We start from the raw sequence: 12,864 nt of genomic DNA, 5'->3' as shown, positions 1-12,864 counted from the left end.
CTCAAGCATGAGGTCCCGAGTTCAATCCCTGGCAGCACATGTACCAGAGTGATGTCTGGTTCTAACTTTTTTCTCCAACTTTTCGCATTAGTAAATAAAAATTTAAAAAAAAAGGAGAAAGTGCTCTGAGTTTTCTGAGCTGATGATTCTGAAGGCTATTTTGTAGAAATTTAATAATATTATCCTTGTATTGTTTGCCCCAAAGGAGAAAGAGGCCTTTCCTGAGCTCTCTCTCTCTTTATTTCAGGAATACATAAATTTAAAGTTTACTTTTTAAAAATATAAATATTTCCTGAGCTCTTCACCCATCTGTGTGGCACAATATGGTCCACTTGAGAAAATTTTTAGCTAGCACAAGCCAGGTCAACAGTCTGAAGAGAATGGGAGCTGCACTTTCTGGAAACCTATCCATTTCCACCATTCAGTGCTAGACCTGCTTTTATTTATTTATGTATTTCTTTATATATTTATTTACTTTCTTCCAGGGTTATCACTTGCACTATGAATCCACTGCTCCTGGAGGCCATTTTTTCCCATTTTGTTACTCTTTCTGTTGTTATTCTTGTTGAGTAGGAGAGAGAGAGAGAGAGAGAGAGAGAGAGAGAGAGAGGAGAGAAAGATAGACACCTGCAGACCTGCTTCACCACTTGTGAAGCGACCCCCGCCCCCAGCTGCAGGTGGGGAGCAGTGGATTAACTTGTGAAGTGACTCCCTTGCAGGTGAGGAGCTGGGGGCTCAAACTGGGATCCTTCCACCGGTCCATACGCGCTTAGCCCACTCTGCTGCCACCCACCATGGCTAGACCTGCTTTTTTCCTTCCCTCATCAGCACTGGCCTCTGACCTAATTATTATTACCTTATTAAAGGATGAGAAGAAAAATCTCTGAAGGCAAGTATATACTCAAGAATTGTTCTATCCACCAGGGTAACTTTCTCCTCTGCTTGCCCTTCCAGTTAAAATATGTTAGATTCATTGTCCTGGCTAGGAAGAGAGCTAAGAAGTGGTCACTGGTTGTTGTGTTTATTTACTTATTGGTCATCTCTAGGTCTTCAATTCTCTGGGATAACTTTTATAGATAGATGGGTAGATGATAGATACATAGATAGATACATAGGTAGATAAATAGATAGTCTATCAGGAAACTATTTCTATGGGTTATAGGACAAAATGGTAGCATTAGAGGACGGAACATATGTCAAGAATAGTCTCTGTATTTTGGATACCATAAGTGACTATGTATGAATGTGAAATTATATCCCTGAAATCTTATAATTTTTGTAAAACTCTTGTTAAATAACCAATAAAAAAGGAGAAAAGTGGTTTGGGAGGTGGCACAGTGGTAAAGCTTTGGACTCTCAAGTGTGAGGCCCTGAGTTCGATCCCCGGCAGCACATGTGCCAGAGTGATGTCTGGTTCTTTCTCTCTCCTCTTATCTTTCTCACAAATAAATAAGAATTTAAAAAAAAGGAGAAAAAAGAATGGCTTCTATGATTAAAGGATGACTCAGTATCAGATCTGAGAGGTACTTAGGGAATTGTCTGGTCAAAACTCCTGTCCAGGATGATGTAGAACAGGAAAGCAGCTTATTTGGAAGCATCATAAAGGAAAGACTGTAGGGTGTAGGAGGGAAGTGAGGCACACAGAGAGGAAGAGTCAAACTTAGGTATGGTGATAGCACCACTGACAGAAAAGGGAGAACCAGAGAGCGAGTGAGTGGCAGAAGGGTGAAGTGGAGGTAGTTTCTTTCTTTTTCTTTCTTTCTTTCTTTCTTTCTTTCTTTCTTTCTTTCTTTCTTTCTTTCTTTCTTCCTTCCTTCCTTCCTTCCTTTCTTTCTTCCTTCCTTTCTCTCTTTCTTTCTTTCTTTTTAAAATTTCTTTATTGGGGAGGTTAATGGCTTACAGTTGGCAGTAAAATACAATAGTTTGTACATGCATAACATTTCCCAGTTTTCCACATAACAATTCAACCCCCACTGGGGCCTCCTCTGCCATCATATTCCAGGACCTGAACCCTCCCCCACACCCCAGAGTCTTTTACTTTGGTGCAATATACCAACTGAAGTCCAAGTTCTGCTTAGTGTTTTCCCTTCTGATCTTGTTTTTCAGCGTCTCTCTATGAGTGAAATCAGCATGGGAATATGGATTCATCCTTTTGCTTTTGACTTATCTCATTTAACATATCTTCAAGCTCCATCCAAGATGGGCTGAAAATGGTGAAATCACCATTTTTAATAGCTGAGTAGTATTCCATTGTGTATATAGACCACAACTTGCTCAGCCACTCATCTGTTGTTGGACACCTGGGTTGCTTCCAGGTTAAAGGTATTAATTTCTGAAGAACTGAATTTGAGAAGTGACTAGACTTCTCTAGTTGAGAATTCCAAAACCTAAGAAGAGAAGTCATGTCCCAGAATTTGCCAAACAAAACCTCTGAGTAAAAGCCCAGGTAGTGAGGCCCTGACATCCTGACATGGTTCTGTCATGTGAAACAGTTTAATCAGTTATGTAGACAAAGGCAGAGAAGAGATATTTATTATGTCTACAGTCCCTGCAAAGCTAAGCAGCACAGATGTCTGAATTGACAAGTAAAGTAGCCAAAATAGATGAAAGAAGAACTGAAACTAATGTGAAATTTATCAAGGGTCAGTGTAAAGTCCTAGGCTCACATTCATTAGATCATTTGAACACCTGACGGTATTAATAAAAGTCACAATAGTGGTATTAATAACTATCATTTTGATCTGATAATTATCATAATCATTATATGCCAGTTGCTAATTTAATTCATGTACCAGCCCTATGAGAATAGTGTTATTATCTTTATTTTAGCAGATGAAGAAGCTGGGATTAGAGGGATCAAGTCAACTTGCCTAAAGTCACACATATTTCAATTTGACTGAAAAACTGTCATACTCTTTAACCAATAAACTAAGGACTTGGGGAGGCTTGACCAGATCTATAACAAAATCCTTTCCTATCTATAAAAATAAGTATATGTGGGAGTCGGGCTGTAGCACAGCGGGTTAAGCGCAGGTGGCGCAAAGCACAAGGACCGGCATAAGGATTCCGGTTCGAACCCTGGCTCCCCACCTGCAGGGGAGTCGCTTCACAGGCGGTGAAGCAGGTCTGCAGGTGTCTATCTTTCTCTCCTCCTCTCCATCTTCCCCTCCTCTCTCCATTTCTCTCTGTCCTATCCAACAATGACAACAACAATAATAACTACAACAATAAAAAAAAAACAAGGGCAACAAAAGGGAATAAATAAATAAAATAAAATATTTAAAAAAATAATAATAAAAATAAGTATATATGGGTAACACAAAAAATACATATTTAAGCTTGTGAAACTAACTAGAAAAAAATATAGTCGACAGGACTCAGGATGGTAAACTAACCAGGCCTGACACTACTTAACTTCTGAGATCAGACAAAACTGAGCGCGTTCAGGGTTATATGGCCATAGATGGTACTTTTTTTTTTTTTTTACCTCCAGGGTTATCGCTGGACTTGGTGCCTGCACTACGAACCCACTACCCCCTGGACACTATTTTTCCCATTTTATTGCCCTTGTTATTACGCTTGTTATAGCTGTTATTGTGGTCATAGCTGTTGTTGTTGTTGGATAGGACAGACAGAAATCGAGAGAGGAGGGATAAGACAGAGACGAGGAGAAAAAGATAGACACCTACAGACCTGCTTCACCACTTGCGAAGCGATCCCCTGCAGGTGGGGAGCTGAAGGTTCAAAATGGGATCCTTACACTGGCCCTTGCACTTTGTTGCCATGTGCGCTTAACCTGCTGTGCTACCGCCCAACTGCCTAGATGGTACATTTTGATATGTGTACTAGAAGTATGAAATGTATTGTTGTGTGGAAAACTGAGAAATATTATGCACGTAAAAACTATTGTATTTACTGTCGACTGTAAAACATTAATCTCCCAATAAAGAAAAAAGAAGTATGAAATGTTTATGTGTAGAGGAGTGTGTACTGTGGAAAGATTGCAAACTCTGGTCTCAGCTATAATTATGATGATATCACTAACTTATAAAATCTAGGGACAGTCATGGATATGAGTCAGCTAGAAGAGCCAGAGTCTATGAATTCCCACCAACAGAGACTCACACTTCACCCAGTGCCCCAAAAACGGGGAAAAAATAAATAAAAAGGAGTCTATGTATGCATATATTTCTGAGGTCATATGGAACTTAGTCACCTTGCCTTTCTCAAATATTCACAGTAGCAATGCTCAGAATAAGGATCCACCCCCAACTCTGTCCTTCTAGGGGTCTTCTTTTTCTTTATTCTTAGAGGCCCTTGGTTCTTTCCAATCCAGTCTCTCTTCTTTGCCTTGGCTTGTTTTTTTCTCTCCTTGCCCCTAGTCTCTTTCCAGTCCTGCAAATATATCATCTAGATGTGGACCACTCATTTTAGTCTCTTCGATGATTACTCATCACTTCCCTACGTTTTTCATGAAGAATGTGGGCACGTTTTCTTTAAAGTTTTCATAAGTTTAAGAATACAAACACGGGGAGCCAAGCGGTGGCACAGCGGGTTAAGCGCACATGCGCACCAATTGGCATCAGGATCCTGGTTAGAACCCCCACCTGCAGGGGAGTCGCTTCACAGGTAGGGGAGTCGCTTCACAGGTGGGGGAGTTGCTTCACAGGCGGTGAAGCAGGTCTTCAGGTGTCTATCTCTGTCTTCCCCTCCTCTCTCGATTTCTCTCTGTCCTATCCGACAACAACAACAACAACAACGATAAACAACAAGGGTAACAAAAGGGAAAAAACTTTTTTAAAAAAAATACAAACACGGCTCCTCATCTGTATTGTCATCTAGTGCCAAATAACTACACAACTCTCTGAGAGGGTGTTAACCAGTCAGGATGGAGGAACAAAGCACAGAGACCAAATATCTCATCTACCTATTCTTTTCTACCCCCATCTAATTACAGAAAAAGATTTAAGATGGTGCCTTGGGTTCATTGTCTCCACAATTTCATTTCTCTGAAAAGTTCCACATCAACAGTACACATTTTATCAAAGCAGGCCAATTCTGTAAAGACAACTGAGTAGCTGAGTAGGGGAAAAGTTACTTCTGTCTAGGCATGTGAGTGGAATATATGACTATCCATAATTTAATTGTGGATTTCAACCCTATAATCTATATTTTAGAATGCCTACCACATGCTCTGTAATCAAGCTGGGCTTTGTCCCAAAGGAGGGATCATAAGATGGTTTAAGTTCCATTGCTTTTCTTTGTTTAAATAAATTCCCACGTAGATTTCCTGAAAGAGACTGTGAGGTTCAGTATAGTTCTATATTATGGAATATCCCTGGATAGGACCCTGAAGATGCTCTTGTTTGTATGAAAGAAGGCCTAGTATCCATTCCTTGTTAGTTACTTGGCATAGCTCCTTTCCTTTCACTCCTGTTGTGTTGTCCTCCAAGTTCAGGCTTACAATACTACATGCTTGAATTGCTAACCTGCCCATCTCCTACTAAATATCCCCCTACCTCCAAGTTCCCTTTGCCTCCAGATCATCCTGCGGACTCCCTGGAAACCTGCTAGCATGATATCTCTAACTCTGTAAACTCTTCTTCAATTTTCCCAACAGTGAGACTCCTCATTGCTCTTTGTAGTCTGGCCCCATCTTATAAACTCAACCTTACCAGGACCTTCTGGCCTCAAATATCCTACTTGATAGCTTCTGGAGGGGTCAGAAAACTCTCTTTGACTCCCCACAAATGAACTCCAGTCCAGAGTCAAGCACAGCTTCTGCGTGTCCCCAGAGCATAACAGTTCCCCTCCAATTCTCTACTTTTTTCTCATTCTGCTCTTATCAGCTCAACTCTTGGAACAACTTTTCCAACAACTTCAATTCCTTTCTATACTCATTTTACTTGTAACTGTTTTGTTCTACTTGTCTCCCTTCCCATGAAGATGTGCCAACTTGAGACCAATAGCAAAACTCAGCCACCTTCTTGTCATCCCTGCTAGAACGTATCAGAATGTAACACACGCTTGAAATGGCTGCCTTCAGCTGGCACTGCCTACGGTTTCTAGATCAGCCATTCATTTCAAAGGTTCATTGGCCAAACATGCACCAGTATATGACTCATATTCTGCAAGAACCCTTCCCCTGCCAATTCCATGTTAATTCATTTTTACATTTTCTCTTGAACGCCCTAATTCTTTAACTCACTATGCTTGATAATTTAATTTGCTCCAAGTGAAATTCCAGTGGTAGTCAGAAAGAAAACACTCATTGAGCATTTTTAAAATCTAATCCCCAGGGGGTCAGGTGGTAGTGTAGTGGGTTAAGCACACGTGGAGCAAAGCGCAAGGACCAGTGTAAGGATCCTGGGTCGAGCCCCCGGCTCCCCACCTACAGGGGAGTCACTTCACAGGCAGTAAAACAGGTCTGCAGGTGTCTATCTTTCTCTTCCCTTCTCTGTCTTCCCCTCCTCTCTCCATTTCTCTCTGTCCTACCCAACAATAATGACATCAATAACAAGAACAATAATAACTGCAACAATAAAACAACAAGGGCAACAAAAGGGGGGGAAAGCAAATTAAAAAATTATTTGTTCATGTTGACTGTAAACCATTAATCCCTCAATAAAGAAATTTAAAAAAATTCTAATCCCCAAAAGTCATAATGCCATTCCAATGAGAAGACCTTTGCAATAAGAAAACAAACAAAAAAAAACCTTAGAAGGTTAACTCTTCCAAAGTTCAGAGAACCTTCTTGATTTTCATCCCCTTGAGGATTTTCATCCCCTTCTGTTTTATCTGTCCTAGTTGGGTTATTTATAGATAATTATCATACTGATAAGTGAATACTGGACTAACAGATGTAATGCACACAATAAATTTGTGTTAATCACTCACAAGGTGACAGTAAAACTACAAGGAACACACACGAGTACAGCTATCCCTAAAATTGAATAGTACTTTACAGGGAAATGCTTGAGGACTCAGATTGTATTCAAGGCTCAAAAAGCTCATGATCTGTGGTAGAATGTAATTAAGCCTTTGGATTTTTCTTCTCCCCCCCCCCATTTTGTTGGGGGAGAGGGAGCTAATGGTTTACAGTACGTATGTTGACATAAAGGTACAACCTCTCATCTCCACATGAGAGGTGTGCAAGGCACAGTCTCTCCCCATCTAGGTTCTTTTGTATCATCATGAATGAGGAACCACAGCGTCCCTCTGTCCCATCCCTTTCTCTCCTTCCCTAAAGCCCTTTGTCTTTTTAGATTAGTAGTTTAAACAATCATTGACAGAAGTAAGCCAATGTGTCCCAACATATTTCTTTAACAACTCAGTCTGCTTCTCTATAATAGTGGCCACCCACGGCCCCAGAACTAACACAACATCCAGGTTGCCAGAGTTCCCGAGCTGCAACAAAATCATAAAAGAGGAGAAGGAGAAGGAGAAGTAGAAGATGGGGGGAAAAAATCTTACCTCAACTTCTGACTAGCAGGGACGGTTATTTTATTTAGTTTGTCCATTCTTTTCAGTAATTATGAGCCACAGAGAAGAGTCTGATGGTAGTGTCAGCAGTTGCTGGCCCTCCTAGGAAGCAGCATGGTAAGCTTTTGCTCACAAGGGTTCCAGTCACTTGAGTCTGAGTTCTGAGAGTGCGGGCTGCTGGCAAACCCTGCACTGGGGAGAAGTAGAACTTGCTTGAGCGCATAGTCAAGTTTCATGTTTCTATATAATCATGTGATCTGGGTAGCCAGCCAGCTTGGCTGATTACTCCACATTGTGTAAACTTTAATAGCGAAACCTATTGGACATGCAAATTTCTTTCCAGCAGCTTTCTTTTATAGCAACGTTTATAACCAAGTCAGGGCAAACTTCTAGCTGGCCACTACTTCCTGTTATCCTGAACACATATAGTCTCTGTTTCCAGTAGATGTCATACTATCCCCAGTAGTTTTCTGGGCTCAGGGAAAAGCAGAATAATTCATTCCATCAGAAGTTCTCTTTGGTGCTGTGTTCATTTGCATCAAATCACCTATAGGGGTTTTTACTTAAAGAACCATGATATGCAAATGCTACTTTAATATTATTCTCCTCTCAAATTATCTTTTTTTTTAAGTTAGAGACAGGGAGAGACACCATAGCACCAAGCTTCCTTCAGTGCAGTGGGGGCTGGGCTCAAACCTGGGTTGAGCACATGGCAAAGCAGCATGCTATCCAAGTGTGTCATATCTCTCTCTCCCAAAGATATATCACTTAAAAATTTTTATTTATGAAAAGGAAACAATGACAAAAACCATAGGATAAGAGAGGTACAACTCCACACAATTCCCACCACCAGATCGCCATAGCCCATCCCCTCCCCTGATAGCTTTCTTATTCTTTTTCCCTCTGGGAGTATGGACCCAGGGTCATTATGGGATGCAGAATGTGGAAGGTCTGGCTTCTGTAATTGCTTCCCTACTGAACATGGGCATTGGCAGGTCTATCCATACTCCCAGCCTGTCTCTCTCTTTCCCTAGATATTATTATTTTTAGATAAATATCTGGATGGCAGTGGCATAACGGTCACCATTTAATCAGAGTTCTCTTTTCCCGAAGGTCTATTTACAATGTGATGGACAGCTCTCTAGGCAGAGAGACAAATGGGTGATGTGGGAAAGGGGAGATGATCTCCATGGCAAGACATGATCTCCAGTGGGCACGCAGTAGGGCTGATGGAGAAAGGATACTTTCAAAGAAAACCACCAAATGCTTCAAGGGCAGCTGAAGGCAAAGTCAATAGTCTCCCAACAATGCCATTTTGTCTTTAGGCTTTCAGGAGCTTCCCTCCCCAGTAAAGGGCCCCTCTCCCCACTGCCTTTGTCCCCCTCCTATCCTCATCCTTCACTCACTGTCATCATCAGCAGACTTAGTGACATACCAGACATGGGAGCAGTGGGAAAGGTTCCAGGCACAGCAGGGAGAAGGGAACCTCACCTGTGGGACAGGGTGTGCTGACCCCACCCAGAGAAGCCTGTTTCCTTCCTAGAAGAAATAACAGCTCCTTTTACCTATTTGAAAAAGGTCTGATTCATCTGTCATTTTGAGGGCAGAAGGCAATGTAGGCTCAGGGAGGCCCATTCCTTTTATTCCTGAACACACTTCCAGGCACCTAGCTGGAAGGTCCTGCTCACATGGGTGAAGTGAGGTGCACATCCTCTACATCGACCAGATATCCAGATGTCCATTCTTGTTCTGGGCCCAAAGAAAACGCAGAAAGCACAAAAAGGGCTAGACAGTGCCACACCTGGTTGAGCACACGTTACCATGCACAAAGATCTAGGTTCAAGACCCTGGTCCCCACCTGCAGGGGGGAAGCTCCAAGAACAGTGAAATAAAGCTATCTCTCTCTCTCTCTATCTATCTATCTATCTCTATCTCCCTTTCTATATTCTCTCTATTTCCCCCTCTCTATCTCCCCTTCTCTTCTCAATTTCTCTCTTCCTTATTTAATTAAAATTATATCAGGTCAGGTGGTGGCACACCTGGTTGAGTGCACATATTATAATGCACAAAGACCAGGGTTCGAGCCCCTAGTCCCCACCTGAAGGGGGAAGGTTTTGTGAGTGATGAAGCAAGGCTACAGGTGTCTCTCTTTTTCTCTCCCTCTCTGTATCCCCCTACCCTCTTGGTTTCTGGCTGTATTTACCTAATAAATAAAGATAATAAAAATTAAAAATATATCTAAAATATTTTTAAAGTATATACGTGTGTGTGTGTGTGTGTGTGTGTGTGTGTGTATACCCATATATGATAAAGTAGAGGAATGTCAGTTACCTTTCTTGTGACAGATCCAAGATCTTGTTGAAGACAAAGGGAAAAGAGACAAAAGTAGAGGAGCTGGAGGAGAAGGGGAAGAGAGAAAAGGGGGGAGGAGGAGAGGGCAGGGAGGAAAGAGGAAGCTGAGAAAGAATAGGAGGAGGTGGGGGAGAGGCTGTAGCAGCAGCAATTGGAGATAGAAACTATAGAGAGGTTTCTTCCCTCTTGTGCCTCTACAAATGCAGTTTCTGTATTTCTCCAGGTAATGGGTGACTATTCATAATCATGCACTGCCTCTGAATTTCTGGTTCGACCAGATGGTCCACAGCAGAATCCTCAGGGCTATTGAAGAGTGGGACTTTCCTGCTTGGTCAGGCCAGCAAGAGATCAGATCATCTTTCATGAGAAAATTGCAAGTCTTGGCCTCCTCTAATCATTTATTTTCCCTAAACAAGCAGCTCCTTTCCCCATAATTCTGAACCAAAAGAAATCTGTAGATCAGGACGGTGAAGGCTTGTACATATCACCAAAGATTAAGAAAAACAAGCTTCTATCTTTGCGATGATAGCAATAACAATAGTCAGCTTGTCCTTCTAAACTACCATGACGTGAGCCCCATCAGCCATATGACTTTTCTGTCTGCTAACAGCTCTGCTCAGCACCTGGCCTGACAACTTATTTCCCTAGAGAAAAAGGCCAGAGGCAAGTGTGACACTTCTGCTTTTTCTTTTTACAGCCACTTGTCTCTCTTCTTTTGACTGTACGCAGTCTGACATGATGAAAATGAGAGTCTGCTTTTCCAAGCTGGACATTTTTTTTTCCAGGTGGCATGGAGGATGACAGATGCAATGTTTCTGGCTACCACAACTGGTCTGCAGGTGTAATGGGATTCCCAGGAAGGTGAGAACAATCTTGGAACCGGAGGACAGCAAGTCTCAGCTGATGACTTGGAAAAAGAATGTGACCAAATCAAGGGAATCCACAGCACACGAGAGCATCTTCCAGGACAAACACTCCAGTTTTATCTACACTAGACTGTAGGTTTGGAAATTAATTAAATGCTAACCTAACAGATGAAAAAATGGGTAAACTGCCAGGGCCTGGCAGTGATGAATCTGTAAAGCACTCACATTACAGTGTGCGAGGATTCCAGTTCAAGCCCCTGCTCCCTACCTGTATGGGGGAAAGCTTCACGCATGGTGAAACAGGGCTTCAGGTATCACTCTTTCTCTTTCTCCATCTGTCTCCCCCTTCCCTCTCAATTTCTTTTTCTCCTTTTCATCTTCTCTTATTTTTTTACACTTCTAGATTTATTATCTTCAATTATTTATTGGATAGAGACAGCCAGAAATTGAGAAAAGGAAGGGAAATAAAGAGGGAGAGAGACAGAGAGACACCTGCAGACCTGCTTCACCACTTGCAGAGCTTTCCCCCTTGCAGGTAGGGATGGGGGCTTGAACCTGGGTCCTTATGCATTGTAACATGTGCATTCAACCTGGTGCGCCACCACCCAGCCCCCAAGTCTAGATTTTTTTTTACTAGTGATTAAAAAATTATAGGATAACGGGTAAAATTCCACACCGTTTCTACCACCAGAGTTCTGTGTCCCCATTCCTTCCACTGAAAATTGTAATAGTTCTCCCAAGATCATAGATGTGTTTGACTGTTAGTTATATATATACTTCCCATTTTTCCTATAGTCCTGCCTTCTCTTCCTTTCTAAGTCACAACTAATACTTCTAAGTAAGTGTCCTTTTTCCCCCCCCCTCTTTTCTCTCCACGTCCTGATGGAATTGGAGTTCAGATCCCTCTGGTCATCTCTGGACCAACATTCTTTATGGGGTACAGAAAGGAAAAGGTCTGACTTCTGTAATTGAGAAGCTACTTTTTCAATCTGAGACAGTCCTAGGTGGATTCTTTCTTTCTCTCTCCTCTCCTGTCTTCTTCATGAATAAATAAATATAATTTTAAAAAAATAAATAAAAGTTTGTCTTTGTCTCTTGTTTGCTTGGCAGAGTCTGACTTCTCATTTAAATGGGGAAAATTCTGAAAAAGGTTGTTTATAGAATTCATGGGTTCTAAAACACAGTGAGATGTTTATTCTATTTTGATAAGGCATAAAGTAATTTGCATATTGCAGTGCATGTAAGGAAGCTGTGGTATCCAAGTTGGAGGCCAGCTATAGTAGGAACAAAACAACATTTATGTTTTCTTGAAACCAATTGAGAGGGAAGAGGGGAAATAGAAAGTACTATTAAGTAGTTAGCCAAGCACTCTTAAGTAGGCTCAGCAAGTGATCAAACCTCCACACCTGGTTTATAGATTCCCCCATGGGGATGCATGTTCACCTCTGATTCCTGAACATGTAAAGATCTGGCTCTTGATTCAGGTATGAGGATAAGGGTTTAATAGCACCTCAATTATACAGTATAATACAGTCACTAGAGCTCATTTCCTATCACCCGCCTAGAGAAGGCTTTTCTCTCCCCCCCCCCCCCCGCCAAGATGACACCTTTGAAATGCTCTCTGATGAGAGAAGTGAAACCAGATTATCAGACCACCGCATCAGCCACCAGCTATTCCTTTTTCTCTAAATTTTATCACCTGGATTCTAATTTTCTTTTCTGTAGGAGCTTTGTCTAAGTGTCAGAAGTGCCAGCCCTGGTGATGGCTCAGTATGGCTCTCAGACATGATGCAGCATTAAGTACAGACACTGTACACCAAGGTCATGTACATGGATTGTTATTGATGGGGCCAGAGAGAGTTTACTAGGGAGGGAGGCTATGCCCACTACCCAGGTCTGAGCCTCTGACACACTGCATGGATACTCCCATATGGCACTGGGGGAAGCTTTGGTGTTGTGGTGTCTCTCCCCTGCTCTCTGTCCCTTCCATCTGAAAAAAGTTGATGCTGAGTGGTGAAGCACTGGAGATTACACACACACACACACACACACACACGGACGCGCGCGCGCAAGCACACACACACATACACGTTTCACTGAAGTAAAGAGTGAACTATAATTGCAACAGTTTGGCAAAACAAAAAACAATTTTAGCATAAAGGCA

At 41.9% G+C, this 12,864-nt stretch overlaps 1 protein-coding gene across 1 annotated transcript in view; it reads right to left on the bottom strand.

The window, feature by feature from the left end:
• The window catches only part of BLNK (B cell linker), a 104,669-nt gene extending 96,971 nt beyond the window's left edge, over positions 1-7,698 (bottom strand). The window contains exon 1 of the mRNA XM_016193575.2: positions 7,474-7,698. Coding sequence (XP_016049061.1) covers positions 7,474-7,520 — 47 coding nt within the window. The 5' untranslated portion in view covers positions 7,521-7,698. The remainder of the gene's footprint in view (positions 1-7,473) is intronic.
• Positions 7,699-12,864: the final 5,166 nt, after the last annotated feature.

This window comes from Erinaceus europaeus, chromosome 1, assembly GCF_950295315.1.
Source record: "Erinaceus europaeus chromosome 1, mEriEur2.1, whole genome shotgun sequence".
Classification (NCBI taxonomy): Eukaryota; Metazoa; Chordata; class Mammalia; order Eulipotyphla; family Erinaceidae; genus Erinaceus; species Erinaceus europaeus.
This window is presented reverse-complemented; position numbering and strand designations above follow the sequence as displayed.